The sequence below is a fragment of the Ascidia mentula genome, chromosome 1, assembly GCF_947561715.1.
Source record: "Ascidia mentula chromosome 1, kaAscMent1.1, whole genome shotgun sequence".
In the NCBI taxonomy this organism is placed as follows: Eukaryota; Metazoa; Chordata; class Ascidiacea; order Phlebobranchia; family Ascidiidae; genus Ascidia; species Ascidia mentula.
In genome coordinates, this window is record NC_138566.1 from 672,180 (window position 1) to 689,001 (window position 16,822).

At 36.9% G+C, this 16,822-nt stretch overlaps 2 protein-coding genes across 3 annotated transcripts in view; both read right to left on the reverse strand.

Annotated features, from left to right (window-relative positions):
* LOC145887733 (kelch-like protein 12) overlaps window positions 1–16,822 on the reverse strand; it is a 62,786-nt gene that overhangs the window by 20,681 nt on the left and 25,283 nt on the right. The gene's annotated exons all lie outside the window — the stretch shown is intronic.
* On the reverse strand, window positions 1,704–9,838 carry LOC145887724 (kelch-like protein 7). 2 transcript variants are annotated; one of them, XM_082978920.1, is made up of 12 exons: window positions 9,684–9,838; window positions 9,510–9,633; window positions 7,779–7,932; window positions 6,471–6,688; window positions 5,921–6,064; window positions 5,758–5,863; window positions 4,917–5,008; window positions 4,340–4,520; window positions 3,926–4,069; window positions 3,244–3,357; window positions 2,834–2,987; window positions 1,704–2,630 (listed from the first exon to the last, which is right to left on the reverse strand). In XM_082978920.1, the coding sequence occupies exons 1-12, from the start codon at window positions 9,743–9,745 to the stop codon at window positions 2,516–2,518; spliced, it is 1,608 nt and encodes a 535-aa protein (XP_082835046.1). In that variant the 5' UTR covers window positions 9,746–9,838; the 3' UTR covers window positions 1,704–2,515. The 2 variants fall into 2 exon arrangements, with proteins under 2 accessions (XP_082835046.1, XP_082835045.1); XM_082978919.1 differs by having other exon boundaries at window positions 3,199–3,357.

Below are 16,822 nucleotides of genomic sequence, written 5' to 3' on the forward strand. Positions count from 1 at the left end.
CCCCAGAGTAGAATAAACAAACGTGATTCTACGCCAAGGCGTACCAACAATGTAGAATGAATGGTGAAACTACACTAGGCAAAAGCCCAGCGCAGAGTAGGCGATTCCAAATGTGGAATGAATTCGGGCCACAGAAACCAGAGATTTAAAGACAATCATAACAGTGTAAGAATGTCGTCGCGTGAGCTACGATACTATCATTATGCGATTACGATCAATTCTTCCTGGGCAGTTCGGAGAACTGTGGTATTTATCTGGGCGGTACAAAACTGCAAGTCACTCTGCATTACGTAAATGTGAACACTACGTCATACATAAACGTTACAGTCGCTTCTCAAAACCACGAATTTTCGGAAGCTTGTTGTTAAAAGCATGATGGCAAGCAAATGTTTCGAATAGCATTTAAGCTGTTCAGTATCATTTTCTTGTTACTTTTTGACCTTTTACAGGTTAGCACTGTATAGCTTTGATCCACTTCTCAAGAGGAATAAGATTGCATGCAGGCATCTATTCGTAAAACTGTGTTGTTGCTAAAAAATAGCGATCACGACTGAAATTTTCCACTGACCAGAGTTACAAGATTTTTTGTTGTTTACATTTGTTTAAGTCATTTTTACCCGGCCAACACGCCTTGAAATGAGTTTATATATTGACCGCGTTGGCTGAAGAGCCAGGCAGTTTTTGAGTTGTAACATTGAACTTTCATGCTGTCTCAATTGATTTTGACAAGGACGGCCGGCGGGCGTTGAGAGAGGCTGCGGGAAAACAAACGGACAGTTTCGGCAAAATAACAAATACTGAGCAGGGCTCGAATCAACAAGGAAAGAATGAAAACAGGCGAAGTCGGCTTTAAAGGAGAAAGCGGCTTTTACTTCAAGAAATTTGCTGCCACACCTATGGACTGATGCATTTATGCAATATGGCGCAAAATTAAGCGAGGTCGCCAAAGCAATCCTCTCATGCCTGAAGCCCCTATAGGAAAAAAACGTTTTCGCATTCGCCCGTCATTTTTAACGCCTTTGTTTTGTACTTTGTATCACATAATTTTGTGCAAAATAGAGAAGTAAGGCAAAAACGTCAAAAGCAAGAATCTTTTGGGAACAGGCTTACGGAGGAAATAAATGAAAACCTCTTCATTTTAGGTATGGTATTATGCTTGGTGCAGGGGCATTTATAGAAATGCATTTAAACGATACCATAGAAAATTGCGAAGGCAAACAAACGGAAGTTTGTTGGAAATGATCAATTTCCATCTAAGCATCAAATTCTGTATCATTTATTTCCTATCCAGAAACAGACCTAGGAAACTGCTATGCTAAAACACGGCAACATTGTTGCCAAAACAAAACTGCAGTGTATGTTGATTGGAAAAAGTGTTTAAAAATTGTAAAATTCGCCTTTGAAAAATAAACCTAATCCCCTGAGTCAACTATGAAACTGAATAATACCAAGCAACATTTTTTTTGAAACTGAATAATACCAAGCAACATTTTCCGTGTATTAAGTAGTGATGTTCCCAGTTCCAAATTATCCGGCCCGGCCGGATCCGGATAGTTACCAATCAAATCCGGCCGGATAATTTGGATCCGGCAGTTTGTTAACACCGATTCGTGTATTTTATCGGTATGGCAAAAATGTTTGATTGCCAAACGGAATGCTATGTTAAGGTTAACTTATCATGAGTGGAACAAATAAACGTGGGTATTTATTAACATGGTACAAAACGTCACGAAAAACCTTAATAACAAATAACAGAAAAATCTTACGTCGGCGAGTATTACAGACTGGGTCCCAAAAACGAGTAATTTGCGAAATGTTTGTGCGTTTTTAGGACGAAAATGCTTTCCCAACTATCCGGTAAAATTAAGTGTATTATCCGGCCGGGTCCGGGTATTGAAAATTGGTCAATATCCGGCCGGGTACGGGTACCCGGATCCGGCGCAACACATCACTAGTATTAAGTGAACTGGTTAACAGCAAAAAAGCAATTCTAATGACAAGAAACTAAAATGGACAAGATTTAACCTTAATACGTTTAGAGCATGTGCGAACAATGAAATAAATGCAATATAACATATAATGAAATTTTGGGTATCCAGAACCCAAGGCCGTGATGCGTCATTGGCGGCTTCAAACTCACAAGACAAACCAGAAAAAACATTTCTTTATTGAATCCTTTGCTGCAGATATCAACATTTTGTCTTTAAACAAATCAGTTGTTACTTTATTGTGAGTTAGTGTTTGGTAGCATATGATTATGGGCTGTTGAGAAATATAGGCTACTGTGTTCCAGTGTCGCTCTTCACATCAAATATCTTACAACTTTCTACAATAAATAAACTTTCCATGGAAACAAATATGTGTCCACAGTTGTTGTGAAACACAATCACGTTGAAAAATGTGTTAGATTGGCAACATGTTGATTAAACAAACGCAATTTGACTGTGACCCACTTTCACTTGGTGTCGCGGAATCACCCAGTTAAATATCAACTACACCCAAATATAGAAACATATTAAACAGCAACAACAGTCGCATCCCAAACTGGTTTGTCAAGATCAAAAGCATGTGTCCACACATCTGAGGTTGGATCGTAAACTTCAACTGATGTGAGTCCTCCAACCAACATCCTATAAAACAAACATGATACAGTTTCATGAATCAGACACACAACAAACACAGGGAAGTTTTTCTACAACATTTTGTCGTCAGTATTTTATAAGTTTGCTCACTAAACCGTTTGAAAGTAAACAAAATAACGCACACTCGTGTAACTGAAATGGAAAAAACGGGAAACAATGGACTATAGTGACGTCATAATAACAATTCTTACCTCAATCCACCCACAACATAAATCCTCCCATCAATAACACAAGCAGAGTGACAGAAACGAGGTTTTAGGAAAGGAGAAACATATTTCCATTTGTTGACTCTAGGTTCGTATTCTTCAACTGTTTGCAGGAAGTCACGACCACGACCTTCACCTCCTGTCAGATTTAAAGTAAAACTTTTTATTGTTTTTAGGTTAATACTTTATAGTTATATCTACCAGTTTTTATGTTTAGGATTCTTTTCAGGAAACTCCATTATATTTATCACGTGATACATTTACCGGTGACGAATATGAATTTGTATTTTATAAGATTTACACAAAAACCACTTAATGTTAATTTTATTGCTTAACTTTTCATCACTAACCAATTGCATAGATCTTCCCTTCAATTTCTTCACATGCTAAATTACCTCTTGCTTCATTGAGAGAATCGATTCTTGTGGAGGTTCCAACACGAACATCGTGGAATTCACATGATTGTAAGTATTGTCCGCCATCACTTCCACCCACAGAAAACAAAACATCTGAAGAAATTTTCAAAATCGCTTGTGTTAATATTCATTGTGACGTCATATTACGATTATGTTGTAATGTTACGTCACAAGCAATGAGGTAAGCTCTGCGTTTCTTAACGTACAAATAATCGATCAGTTTTAAATCAAGGTTTAGATTAAAGTTAAATAATATAACGGTTGATATTCATGCAGCAAAGAACTCAGTAAATCTGCAGATAATTATTTTACACAATGCTGATTTTTTACTAAAGTTTATGAAGCTGAGTGACGTCATCAGTAATTTGTGACCAAAGTGAGTAAAAAGGTTTTACTTTGTAAAAAAACACATAATTTTCATGCATTTTTTTGTAGGTTTTAGGTCAGTATTTCTCAATATTTTCATGTCACAGAATATTTCTATCCAATTAAATTTCTATGACCTCGGGTCGAAGCAAACAGCTTGTGGGTTTACATGGAATATTTGTGTGGATTAAGTGAGTGAATATTGTTGGGGTAAAAAGTTTAAACTGACTGATTTACACCTGGGTCCAGTAATGGGATTATTCTGTCACATAAATGAACTCAGAGATATTCTTACTGTCAATTGAACACATTCCATGTCCACATCTTGGTTGTAACATGTCAAAGCCTTTTCTCCATATGCCTTCATTGACGAAATAAAGTAAACTTGATGAAAATGGTTTGAAATCTCCACTTTGACCCCCGGTCAGGTATATGACCTCTACAACATGCATTTAATAAGATCCAGGTTGTGTAACAAATATCTAAACTATTGCTTTTAAGACATTTTGACCTTAATTAACTGTTTACAATTACATTCCTCTTACTTGACAAACTACAGAAATTAAGCTGCTGATCAATGCTAAATTGAGGTTTACTTGGTGGAGCTTTAGAAAAGATGAAAATCCGTGTTTGCGCTAATTACACCAAAACAGTAGCTTGAGACATCGCATTACATTATGTAAATCTCTAATGCGTTACAGCAACCAACCTCCAACAACAGATGAAGCAGCCAAAATTCGACCTTCCAACAAATCAGCAATTTGTACCCAGTTTTTACTTTCCCTCAAATTCAACATCTCACAACTTTGTGTTGGACCATCTCCACCCATTACATAAACATTTTCACCAAATTTGACTGAAGTTGAGTTCTCTCTGTCTGTGATCATTTTCTAAACAAATTTGGATGAGGATGTAACAAATCATTAAGGCAAAGTGATTTACATGTTTCACTAAATAACAGATAATGTCTATCTTAAAACCAGTAACACCAGCACCAAAAGGTTTTAGGTTGAATATTGGTTGTGGTGTCATAAAATATTTTATGTAGGAAAAAATGTGACAGAAGTAAGAAAAGTGCAGACAATATTGTTTTTATGTAATTTAGCTTAGTAACCAATATTGTGTAATTTGTTCCTGACAAATTGTGACGTTTGTAGTTTACTAAACATTTTATGTCCTGCATAATTTACTGCAGAGTTTTATTGCTTCCAGAAGCAAATATCAAGTATATGAAACAAACCCATGGTTAAATAAGCAAACCATATGACAGCAAGCAATGTACATACTGGGTAATGTTCATGTTGTTTTGTGGTAACATTCCATTTCACACAATCTTGATTACAATTATTGCCACCAATGAGAAGAAATCCTGACAAATCTGCAACATAAACATGGGTTGTTATGGTTTTTGCTTGTGTAAAACAAATAATTATGGTGATAACAATAGAAACATGTTTCCTTTGGGAAAAGCTAATTTTAGCTTTTTTTGTTTTTGTTTTTGGCCAATTGTTTTTTTAAATGAATCCATTTTAAGTAGTACTTCTTTTTGGTGAAGCCAGTGTACCCAGTGTAGACTTAGTTTATGTATTCGATCACAGTCTCACAAATAGTAACTTGTTGGTTGTTTACCTAGACTTGCAGATCTCATACTATATTATTGTGAATGTCCAAGTAGTTGCCATGTGCAAAGGTTCAGTGAAGCTTTAAGTTATGGGAGAATAATTTCTGTGAGGGTTTATGTAATGGACAGAACTGAGCATGATTTCTGTGGGTTTAGTTGCTGCACTCATGCGTAAAAACTTATCTCCTGTTTGGGTTGTGCGCGTGCTTGTAATGTTGTGTTAGTGTATCCATTGCAATCTAGATAATTGTACTTTATTTTAATGCCTTCTTGGCTGTGATAAGTTGCATTCTATTTGAATAAGGTGGAGCCGTGAGGCATTTAGTTTTAAATCGTGTTTATTCTAGTTTTATTTATCTGTTTGCTGTGAAACTGCAAATTGGAATAAAAGGTTGAGAATTGCACGCATATAAAAAAGTACACGGCAATTAAGGATCTGTATCCTACAGTTGGTGTAAATATGGTGGATGTAACATATTGCTGTGAATATTGAATAAATCTTCCACCTTTTTTGATGGAACTTCCTTTTCCACTTGTTTCTGGTTCATCATATTGTTTCAATACAGTATCCATGACTGCATGACAACATTCATTGTTACGTCTCACAAGAGGCTGAAAATTTAAACCATGTTGACTCGATCCAAAAAAATCAACTTTAAACCAATTTACTTCATTTTTAATTGTGGTTGCAACAAACTGAGTGGAAATAGATGAAAGATCAAGTTGTGAGAAAAGATTCACAAACAAATCCTCTCGGTGGGAAGGATTGAAATTAACCCATCGAACCATTCCAGTAAAAACAGCTTCTTCCATCTACATTCAACAACTAATATGGTAAAAGGAAAGCAAGTAGTGATGTGTAAAATGCTTGGAGTTGACAACTTAACGCCAAATGTAAGATATATAACAAAATATTGATGATTAACACAGCCATGCTTGAAATGTCAGCTAAAAAATATCCACAATATTAGTTTTGGCTTTTCTATAGAAAGCAAGTGCAAGTTTGAATCATATTATAAAGAGATTGCTGTCATCATTCATTGCATTTGTATCACATTCAACATTTTGTTCACATATTAATTTTGCTTTTATATTTTACTTTCACCTTGCAATAAATCTTGCCACCTTACGCATGCAATAGAAAAATTATAGCCAGATAAACATTCAACAAATTGATTAGAAATACAGGAAAAAAACAAAGAAAATGAATCAAAAATACCCCTTTGTTTCTCTGTTTGATGATTGCAGACATGTCACCAACATCAAGTTGCATGAAATCATCATGTTGTACAACTGTTGCAATGTTATCAACAATCATTTGGTTTGTTTTCTTTTCCACATCAGCAAGATTGTATCGAGTAGCATAAGCTCTTAGCTTCAAACAGTTGTTGGTTGAAATCATTTTAACGAGGACTTGACAACAAAATGACTTCAATTCTAAAAAAGCAAAACCACGTTATTCCAAATTTAATTGCAAATATTTCAGTTAAGTATCAATCGAACAATATATAGCAGATATTGGCATCCAAAGCAAAAGAAAAAATTCCCATAAATGTTAATAAAAATACATATTTGCACAATGCATCATCCCTTGTGAAAGCAGTGTAGCTAGGTAGAGGCCACATCCTAAGAAAAATCCTAGGTGGTGCAAAATTGAGGAAGCAAATGTTTAAATGTAGTGATGCTGAAACAATTTATCAATGAGATTACTTAATACTCTTCTCTCACTGTCTCTAGTATCCGTGCTGTCTTACTTTAATACATTTTAAGAATGTTCAAATGGGATTTTGATATCATTGTGGATGTATGGTTCACATAGCAATTAATATTTACAAAGCTTTCACGTCACCACTCTATAGACTAAGGTATGGAAGTCTACCCAGTGAGATTGTATAAGTTACACTGGTACAAACAAAATTCCAGACGCTATAAATAGTCAAAACAGTGAGCATTGTCAATGGATCTAGATATGCAGGTTAATGCAGCCATTGCTTGCCGGAGAGGGTCAACTATACAAAACCAATTACACAACTTTATCCAGTCATCCCATCAGCACAATATTCAAAGCAATCAATCCACCCCTCATATTCCTTGCACACTCTAAAGGTATTAGGTACACAATGAATCCATGTTTGACATAACTACCTTCCTTTACACCCACACAAGCACAATCAAGTTACGTCAGCCACTTACATCCCGCTATTACAACATTTAACGGACAAAAACCTGTTTTTCACACACTGAAACATGCAGAGCCACCTGGAATATGTTTGAGTGCTTAATATAAGGTGATACTACAATACACGTCGACCACTTTTTGAAACAACTCAATCAAATTCGATTTAATGATTTAATTAGTTGTTGCTTATGGACAAATGAAAAATTCTGTGAGGATTTCAAAATCTTTTTTTTATAAGATTTGGTTTCAACAACAATATTTATGTGGATAACATTCTTGCATTGCCGAGTTATGCTGGATGTACAGAATGTGTTAACCCACCTAATCACATATATGATGTTTGCATACCTTCCATCTGTGTATAATCAGCATCTTCCAACACTTCCAACACATTTTTCTCTGTTACTATAATATCACCAGTGTAAATATAATCCAATACACTTTCCAGTCTTTTTGGTGGAATATTGTCAACCTTGATAAAATCTGAGTATTTCTCGCGCATCTATAAGAAAACAAAGTTAACCAATCACAACAAACACAACCCACAACCAATCAAATATTTCTATACATGGAAATATTACATACTAAGTATTAAGTGTCAACATGTGTGAGGGAAAGTGGTTAAACATAATGGTGGCAAATGTTAAAATACAACAAATAATCTTCCTATGGATGAAGTAAAATAAACAATTATACCATCAACAATGACAAGTGTTTTGTGTCCCAAATAATAAGAATAATTATTGTGATGTCACCTAGGTTGATCATGTGATGTCATACATGAGTGATATTTAACCTGTGGGAAATTGCAGGGCAATACATAGGTAATTATTTGGCACTGAAATATATAAAAGCAGTCACAAAAAAATTATGATATATATGTTATTTATTTACAGTTTGTCCAACACCATATTGCAAAGTGGTCATGCAATTAGGGATGTGCCAAGGCGAACCCAAATAGATTCGCCGAATATGAGCACAGATTTCATATTCGAGCGAACCCGAATGTTGCGCAAGATTCTTATGCGAATATTTATTGAAGCATAATATGATTGTGTGATACAACCGTCAAGGTTTTTGTCTTTTTCACATGACCCATAACGGTAGCACACTGCTTATAACGCCACGAGAACTGATGTAGTAGTTTTTGCTATTGGTTTATCACCATGAATGAAGAAAACGTGACGAAAATACCGTTTCGCTTGTAGCAAATCCCTGTGGTCTAACATAGTATTATAGTTATGGGCTCTGCTCGTGGCACGGGTTTTTGTCACTAAAATACAGGAGCGCATTTGAAAACAAAAGAAAGGAAGTCCTGTATTGTTCAACATTATATTTGGTCAATCATGACATAACGGCTTTATTACGTTATGTCAAGTCAAAGTATCGTTTTTCCTAAACACTAGCGGCCACTGTTGGTCTGAGGTATAGTATAGACACGGTTGTTGGTTTCCAAAAGTTTATTAAACTTTGCAGAAATCCACTGGATGCAATTTATTTGTCGTATGATAGCAAAACAATAGTTGATGAAGCAACATACTTCCGCACGTGATGCAAACGACCAACTATTATTGACGTCACACTTACATACGAATATATTCGGGTTCGCACGAATAATGTTTCTATTTATTCGGATTCGCACGAACCTGAATCTTTTTCCGTTTGGCACATCCCTACATGCAATATGGTGAAAAAAAATGTGAAGCAATAGTTGGCAAACCCTGATTAAGAAAATAATAATTCAAACCGAAAGTCTTTAAATATGGATTGCCCCATGACCTCATATATATATAATGCTAATACGAATATATACAAGTAAGTATGCATGTTACAAATGTTGTTACAACTGTGACAAATGATAAAAATAAACAAACATAGCTTTTGGCAACAAAATATTTTAATAAAAGTCAAGACATTATCAATTATTGAGACAATATTAGATATGAACACAGTTAAAATATAGACAAATTGCTATTACTACAATGTCACTCTTAATACTCGTTATTTCAAAAGTATTTTCATGCAATGTCTCAAACATGTACACTGATGTATCAGTATGTTTATATTTGAAAAATTTACCTCAACACCAAGTAAAGCATCAAAATAATCTGACATAGAACAAACAACAGCATCATGAATTGAATAGTTTTCTCCTTGGGAACAAAGTGTTCTGTTGCAAAATCGTTTTGTATCTTTTCTGTCACTAAAACATCAATAGTTTAACTTTAGTAAATCTGCATAAATTAAACTTACTTGTTTAAAAAATTCATGACTTTCTGGTGATGTAAGTTTATTTCTTCTTGTGTTCGCTTCATGATGAAGACAAAAAGTTAAACTGACAGTAACTGAAATACCAACAGTTATTACAAGTTTGTAAATATGTAATGTGTTTGCATTTCTGTTTTTTGAAAACTATTTAACAAGAACAAATGACAACATTAAATTTTACGTAGTAATACTTTACTCAAACATCAAAGTCTAAGAATTAGGACATAAAAACTCCTATTATTATTTATTGTTATTGCTCTGCAACAGATTTTACCATTTTACGTCATTCCTGTGCACAAAACTAGATGCAGCTCAGAGGGAAACACCGCTCCGTATTTATCCAAGCTGGTCATGTGATTTAATACGCTTGAGTGATTACATCGCAATATGATTTCTTTGGGACAAAAGAAGAACTTTGCAGTTTGGATGTGACAAATTTTAACAAAAAAGGTTGATTATTAAGAACAATCCAAAACTCCAGTTGCTCTAATTTCACAGATTTTTTTGCATTAATCAATAACAAATATAAAAATAATAACGGATTGATTCATAATTAGTTAATAGTGGGGCTGTCCCATAGTGCAGAAAACATTGTTTAAGATGTTTTGGAATCAACTTACGTCAGCATCAGTTTTAACAAAATGCCGCCGTCGTTCCAACTCCACGTTTATATAAACCTGACCAGTTTGACGACACAGATCTTACACAAAAAAGGGAAAACCAAAAATGTCGACGTTTTCAAATAATTTATGACACGACTTAACTTTTGGCATCGGTGATGTCATGTATTAGTGTTAATTAATCACTACAGATGTTACTACGAAGTTGATATTATGAGTTGGTAGCTTTGGATACAAGTGTAAATAAGATGTTTTCGACAAACGGGTTGCCACCAACCATTACGTCAGATATTGGATGACAATTTGTGAGCAGTGTTTGCAGAAAATTCTTGGTCACATCGCTGTGGCCACAAGTCAACGGGAAAGTCGGTCGACCGTTGGGAAGGAGATGATTGGAGAGAGAAGATCCACAAATTCCTTCTAATGAACCGAACAACTCCACACTCAACAACTACAGTTACTGTTTCTAAACATTTTTGATTGATCTGAAAACATTTATTACTGACATATGTTGGAGCACGGTAACTTCTGACTTAGGGTTGAGTGTTTAATAATGTCTTACCCTAGCGCTAAACCAACTTTTCTCTCCAATACAAACACATACGTGGGATTGTTATCAGTTTTGTTCATTCAATCCTATTGTTACGTCATGTATACTCAATCTATTTCGTAACAATGACTATTCTTTCTCTGTTTTAACAATCCAAACGACACTACTGCCATCTGATCGCAGTGAAACTTATTAAACTTCAACTTCAAAAAAGAGCTAGAAACCCACGAGTTATTTTAGCTTTTCCCTGTTAACACCTTCTCCATTTCTATATTTTCACAGATGTTAACATTTTAATTTTCATGTTTTTAAGCAAAAAAATGAACATTTTTGTTTCTTGACAAACCTAGTTTTTTGTGGTTTTAATGTGTTTTTCTTCCGGCAGTTTATAACAATTTGTTGTAACTGTTGCGCCTCCTGCAGTGTTTGGTGTGTTTGTGCCTCTGCCACGTGATCTGACAAGCGGTGTCAACGTGTCCTTTTTTCTTTTTGTGCTCCCGCATGGCAGACGAAACGTCGTATAAATACAGCACGTATATTTTATGTCAGAAGAACAGTACATTTTAAAGAAATAGTGTTTATGTTAATGTTTTAACCAGTAGAGAACGATTGTTTTTGACCTAGAGAATAGATTCCAGACGGTTTTTGCCTCTTGCGTCACCTACATTGCTGTGTGTTTGTGTCTTCAGGTGATTCTAACAACCCGTGATGACGATTCTTGGTATCGGAGCTACGTGAAACAAATCGATCAACAACGATATTCCACTTCGGCTTGCTCAAACCTTTACCATCACTGGCATTAGAATGTACCTTTACGCCTCAACCATTCGTACGTATTTGTTTATTCGTTTGAGTTTTAAAACATCACCTCACGAAGCGTTGCAATAAAAAAATAAGCCACAGATTCAAACATTTGGGAAACCCTGAACTTACGAATCTTTCACTTACAGGTTTGGGAGTGTCCATTTGGTCACTTCCCGGCCAAGCTACTGTTTGAATTTAACTATTAGGTATTGTTTGTTTATTGCGCTCAAAATTTGCATAATAAAGTCTCTTCTGACGTGAGAATCAACATTTGTAAAAAAAAATTCTTGTTCAAAAACACCCGCGCCTCTAGTGTACATACAAATTTATCATGGAAAGTGGAGCAATGAACAAATCGTACATAAAAACACAATTACGTTTAGTTTTACAGTTCGCCACTTGGTCAACGTGTCGTGGCCTCGTTTGCATTTGAAATTACTCCACGAGGAAGCATTGAAGCGCCTTAAACGCCGACATGAACGACGGGTAAAGTGGGTAAGTACATCGATTTGCCAAATTTCAAAATTACACAATTATAAGATTGATTTTTTCTCTACGAAACAACCATGATTTCACGCTTGAGGTCACGTGACGAACGTCTGTATTAATTCGCTTAGATTTAGTTTGCATTCAATAAGCCACAGGTCGCAGCCTACATTAAATCGCTTTTGGTGAGAGTTGTGAACTGACAGTCCATGGCATTCCGGTTCTTAATTTCTCCATGCTTATCGAAATTGTGCATTTGCACAAATCGGAAAAGCTTTGAAAGCGAGACGATCTCATGCATATTTTAGAGTGCAGAAAGTTCCTTGTTTGCACATTTCCAATATTCGATTATTTTTGCAGATTGTCCCGAAAACCCAGTTGTTGGTTTACGAAGTGAAGGAAGGTTGGAAACCTCTGTGTGATTTCCTGGGCGTTCCAGTTCCCGATATTCCATTTCCCCACAAGAACAAAGGAGCCACTGTGCTTCAGGAAATGAGAAAAGAGAGTCCTGTGATGCAACGGATACAAAACGAACTGATGATTTCTCTCGCTGGTTTGTTTATGATGTTTGTGGTCGTTCTATATTACAGTGTTTTATATGTGTTATAAATAGTTTTTCGATTGCGCCCAGAAAGCCCTTGTAAAAGATTTTGATGCTGTACCGCTGTTACTAATCAATATATAATTATTACAATTATTTTCCTCAAGGCACGTAGGACCTGCTACAGACCAGTAGGGTATATACGCCTTTTTGAGGAAAATAACAAGAAAAAGTAAGCGAAATAATCATTTAAGCCCATAAAAAATACTAAAGAAAAACAATTTAAGCGTCCTCGTGACATACGATGCGCACCAAGCAGCCAACATGGTCGAAATTTTTACAACAATATGTAGGTGAGTCAATTATAACTTCGCTCATTTGTTTTCCAAAACAAGCTAGCGGCACATCCGAAACACAGTTGCCACAGAACAGCAATTTTCACACAGAGAATGAATGTGGGAATGCAACTTTAGGTTGTTAACGTTCATACGTTCCTTTCTTAATCGAGCAGCTCGGTAAGATCTCCAAAGTTTAGCCAAAATACACAGAGGTTATTTTTTATATGAGAGCGCTGGTTTCTTTTCACCAATGTAAACTGGCAAACTGGCGTAGGAAGTTTTCGTTTCAATCACAAACCGCTGACTAATGTTATGAACTTACGATCAGACTCCGGGGAATTGCTGAGATATTGCTGTCGTTTTTCCGACCTTATGCTGCCCCCATTTTTCATAAAACAGGAAATATTGTTTATACCACTGCAGGGAGTTATCTGGTATCGGATATACCTGTATTCGTATGAGATCATGTAAAACTGGCATGAAAACGGCGGCAGATAATTCACGAAAACCAGACAAGCAGGGCTGAGAAAACAATAAAACCGAAATTCCTTACTTTCGTCAATTTTATAAAGCACTATAAATGCATTTTAGCACAATTAAATGCGACGAGCACGTCTGTTTTGAGTCCAGTAATTAATAATATCAGCATTAAATGATCACTCTGGACGATTCGTCCAACCTTGAAGGTAGAACTGTTTGTAAATCGCGGCACCTTACATGATATTATTGGATCAGGCGGCTCACTCAGAATTTAAGTGGAACATGTTGTTTATTTTGATGATATGGAGCAAATGACACGAGACCAGCATGGTTGTTTGATAATGTGCAGTCATGTTTAAAAAGTATATTTTAAAAAAGGTCATCGTTCAAACTTTTTGAGCCAAGAAAACTTTAACAAGTATGACGCGAAATTTTTGTGCTTTTGGTTAATTTTTAGACGAAAAAGAGTCGAAAGAAAGTTACAAAGTTTGCGAACTTTAACTTTTCCGGGAGGTTTGAACATTTGCGCTCACTCAAACTTAACATTGTCAACTTTGTCCTGTTCGTTAAACCGCCTGTGAAACGACTGTACGGATTTACAAACTATATTTGTGTACTGACGTTCAGAAGGTCATCGAATTTAACTCATGTAAATTGGTGAAAGGTTTTTTGTTATTGCTGTTGATGCTTCACGAGAGACAGGACGACCGCTAAAGGAATGTTTACACAGAAGCGGGAAGTTGTCATATATTTTAACCCAGAAGTCCGGATAACGCAGGAAGGCTTCCGCTCTTACCAATAACTAACAGAGTTCATACCAGGTAACATTTCCGTGTAATAAGTGAGCCACTGACAAGCAGAAAGAAATCGGTTCGAATAACAAAAGCAAAATGACCAAGGTTTTAACACATTTGAATTATATAACACACAAAAACTGAATCAACCGGTAAATTGTGAGTGAATTTAAAACGTCGGGCAATGAAATAGGAAAACGTTAAATTTGGTAAAATACTTTGTGTACTTACTAAAAGAGGTTGATTGTACTATGGTTTGAAAAATGTAGCCAAAAATGTCAAAAATAACCAATTCACAAGGGTATATATAGGCATGCAAGCGCCTTCAAATAAAAGTCTAACAAGGCTACATTTAGGCGAATTGATATTTTCCACTTCCATCTTTCTTTACCGCTTTCCCATAAAATTCAGAGTAACCTGAAGTTGTGGCGGATGCCACCCTTGAATTCACTGAAGCATGATACGTTTTGCTTTTTGTGTTGCCTTTTTCTGCGTGTCTCGAAAAATTGAGCGTGCTCTGGCAACGACGCGCATTCAGAAAAATACACGTTATCAAGCAACCGCTTCAATTGGTGACCCCGAACGTTTGAAGGTATGGAAGAGCAAACTCTGTCATGCACGCAGTTGCTATGAAACTGCCAACGTTTTGGACACAGCAACCAAGAATATGGTTTCAGCAAGTCGAAGCCCAGTTTGCGCTACGAAACATTTCTGCTGATGAAACGAAGTATTTTTACGTTGTTTCGTCCCTGGATCAAGCAAGCGCCGGTAGACTATTGGATTTATTGGAAAACTCACCGGATCACGATAAGTACAATTCACTAAAGCAACGGTTAATAAACACTTACGACTACTCAGATTATGAAAGAGCGCATAAACTGTTACATACATCTGAACTTGGAGACCGATCTCCAGTAGAATTAATGGATGAGATGCTGTCATTGTTAGGCCGTCATAAGCCGTGTTTCCTTTTTCGTCATATCTTTCTGCAAAGGATGCCCGAAGAAATACGAATTATACTCGCAAAAGAAGATTTTGACGACCCACGTGTTTTTGCACGACGGGCTACCACTCTTTGGCAGGCAAGAGGCGAGGAGCGCCACGCGTTCACGGCTGCCACAAAGGTAGACAGGCGCAACATGCTCGCGGCGTCTCCACGTGCATCAACACGCACTGCAGCAAATCAGGGTCTATGTTTTTACCATCAGCGCTTTGGTGAAAAGGCAAAGAAATGTCAACCTCCCTGCAGTTTCCAGGGAAACTCGTCAGCCGGCCGTTGTTAGTTACTTCATCGGCCGGCAAAGCTCATAACCTCTTTCACATTTGGGATCAAACCACTCGTCGTTATTTCTTAGTTGATACAGGCGCTGAGGTAAGCGTTTTCCCAGCATCACGTCTTGCTCGTCAACAACAAGCTAAAGGAATCAAGTTAATTGCAGCTAACGGCAGCAGGATTAATACTTTTGGGGAAAAGGTACTCAACCTGGAACTTGCAGCTGGCAAATTTCGTTGGAAATTCTTACTTGCCGCCGTATCGCAACCTCTTCTAGGAGCCGACTTCCTCCGTGCACATTCTTTGCTGGTAGACCTACGCCACAGTTGTCTTGTTCATTCAACATCGTTCGCCAGCATTCCTATAAAAACCACAAATGACAAATCGTCGCGCATTTGCAAATTGACCACATCTACTGAAGATTTTACAAGACTTCTCTCACGATTTCCGTCTTTAACCGCACCGAAGTTTTCCAGCATTACACCCAGACACAAGGTCCAGCATCACATTTGCACAACTGGACCACCGGTTCATGCAAAGGCACGTCGTTTATCCCCCGAAAAGCTTGCAATCGCTAGAGCGGAGTTTGCCAAGATGCTTCAAATGGGGATCATTGGTCGTTCATCCAGTCCTTGGCCCGCACCACTACATATGGTGCCAAAGCCATCAGGTGAATGGCGCCCCTGTGGTGACTACCGCCGCCTAAATGTGTCCACCCAGCCAGATCGCTACAGCATTCCGCACATCCAAGACTTCACATCGCGGTTGTCCGGCGCCACAATATTTTCGAAAATCGACCTAGTTCGTGGCTACCACCAGGTCCCTGTTGCAGAGAAAGACATCCAAAAAACTGCCATCACAACTCCGTTTGGATTGTTTGCATTCTTAAGAATGCCTTTTGGTCTGAAAAATGCAGCCCAGACTTTTCAACGGCTTATGGACCAGGTATGTCAATCTTTACCATTTGTTTTTGTTTACCTGGACGACATACTGGTGGCCAGCAGTTCCCCAAGTCAACATAAATTACACCTAGAACAGCTTTTCCGCCGCCTGCAGGAATGCGGCATTTTAATCAACAAATGTGTTTTTGGAAAAGAACAAATCCAGTTTCTAGGTCATTTGGTTGATGCCGAAGGCGCAAAACCTATGCCCAGTAAAGTGGAAATCATAGAAAAATTTCCTCGACCCACCACTGTTAAAGGTTTGCAAAGATTTGCTGGAATGATAAACTTTTATCA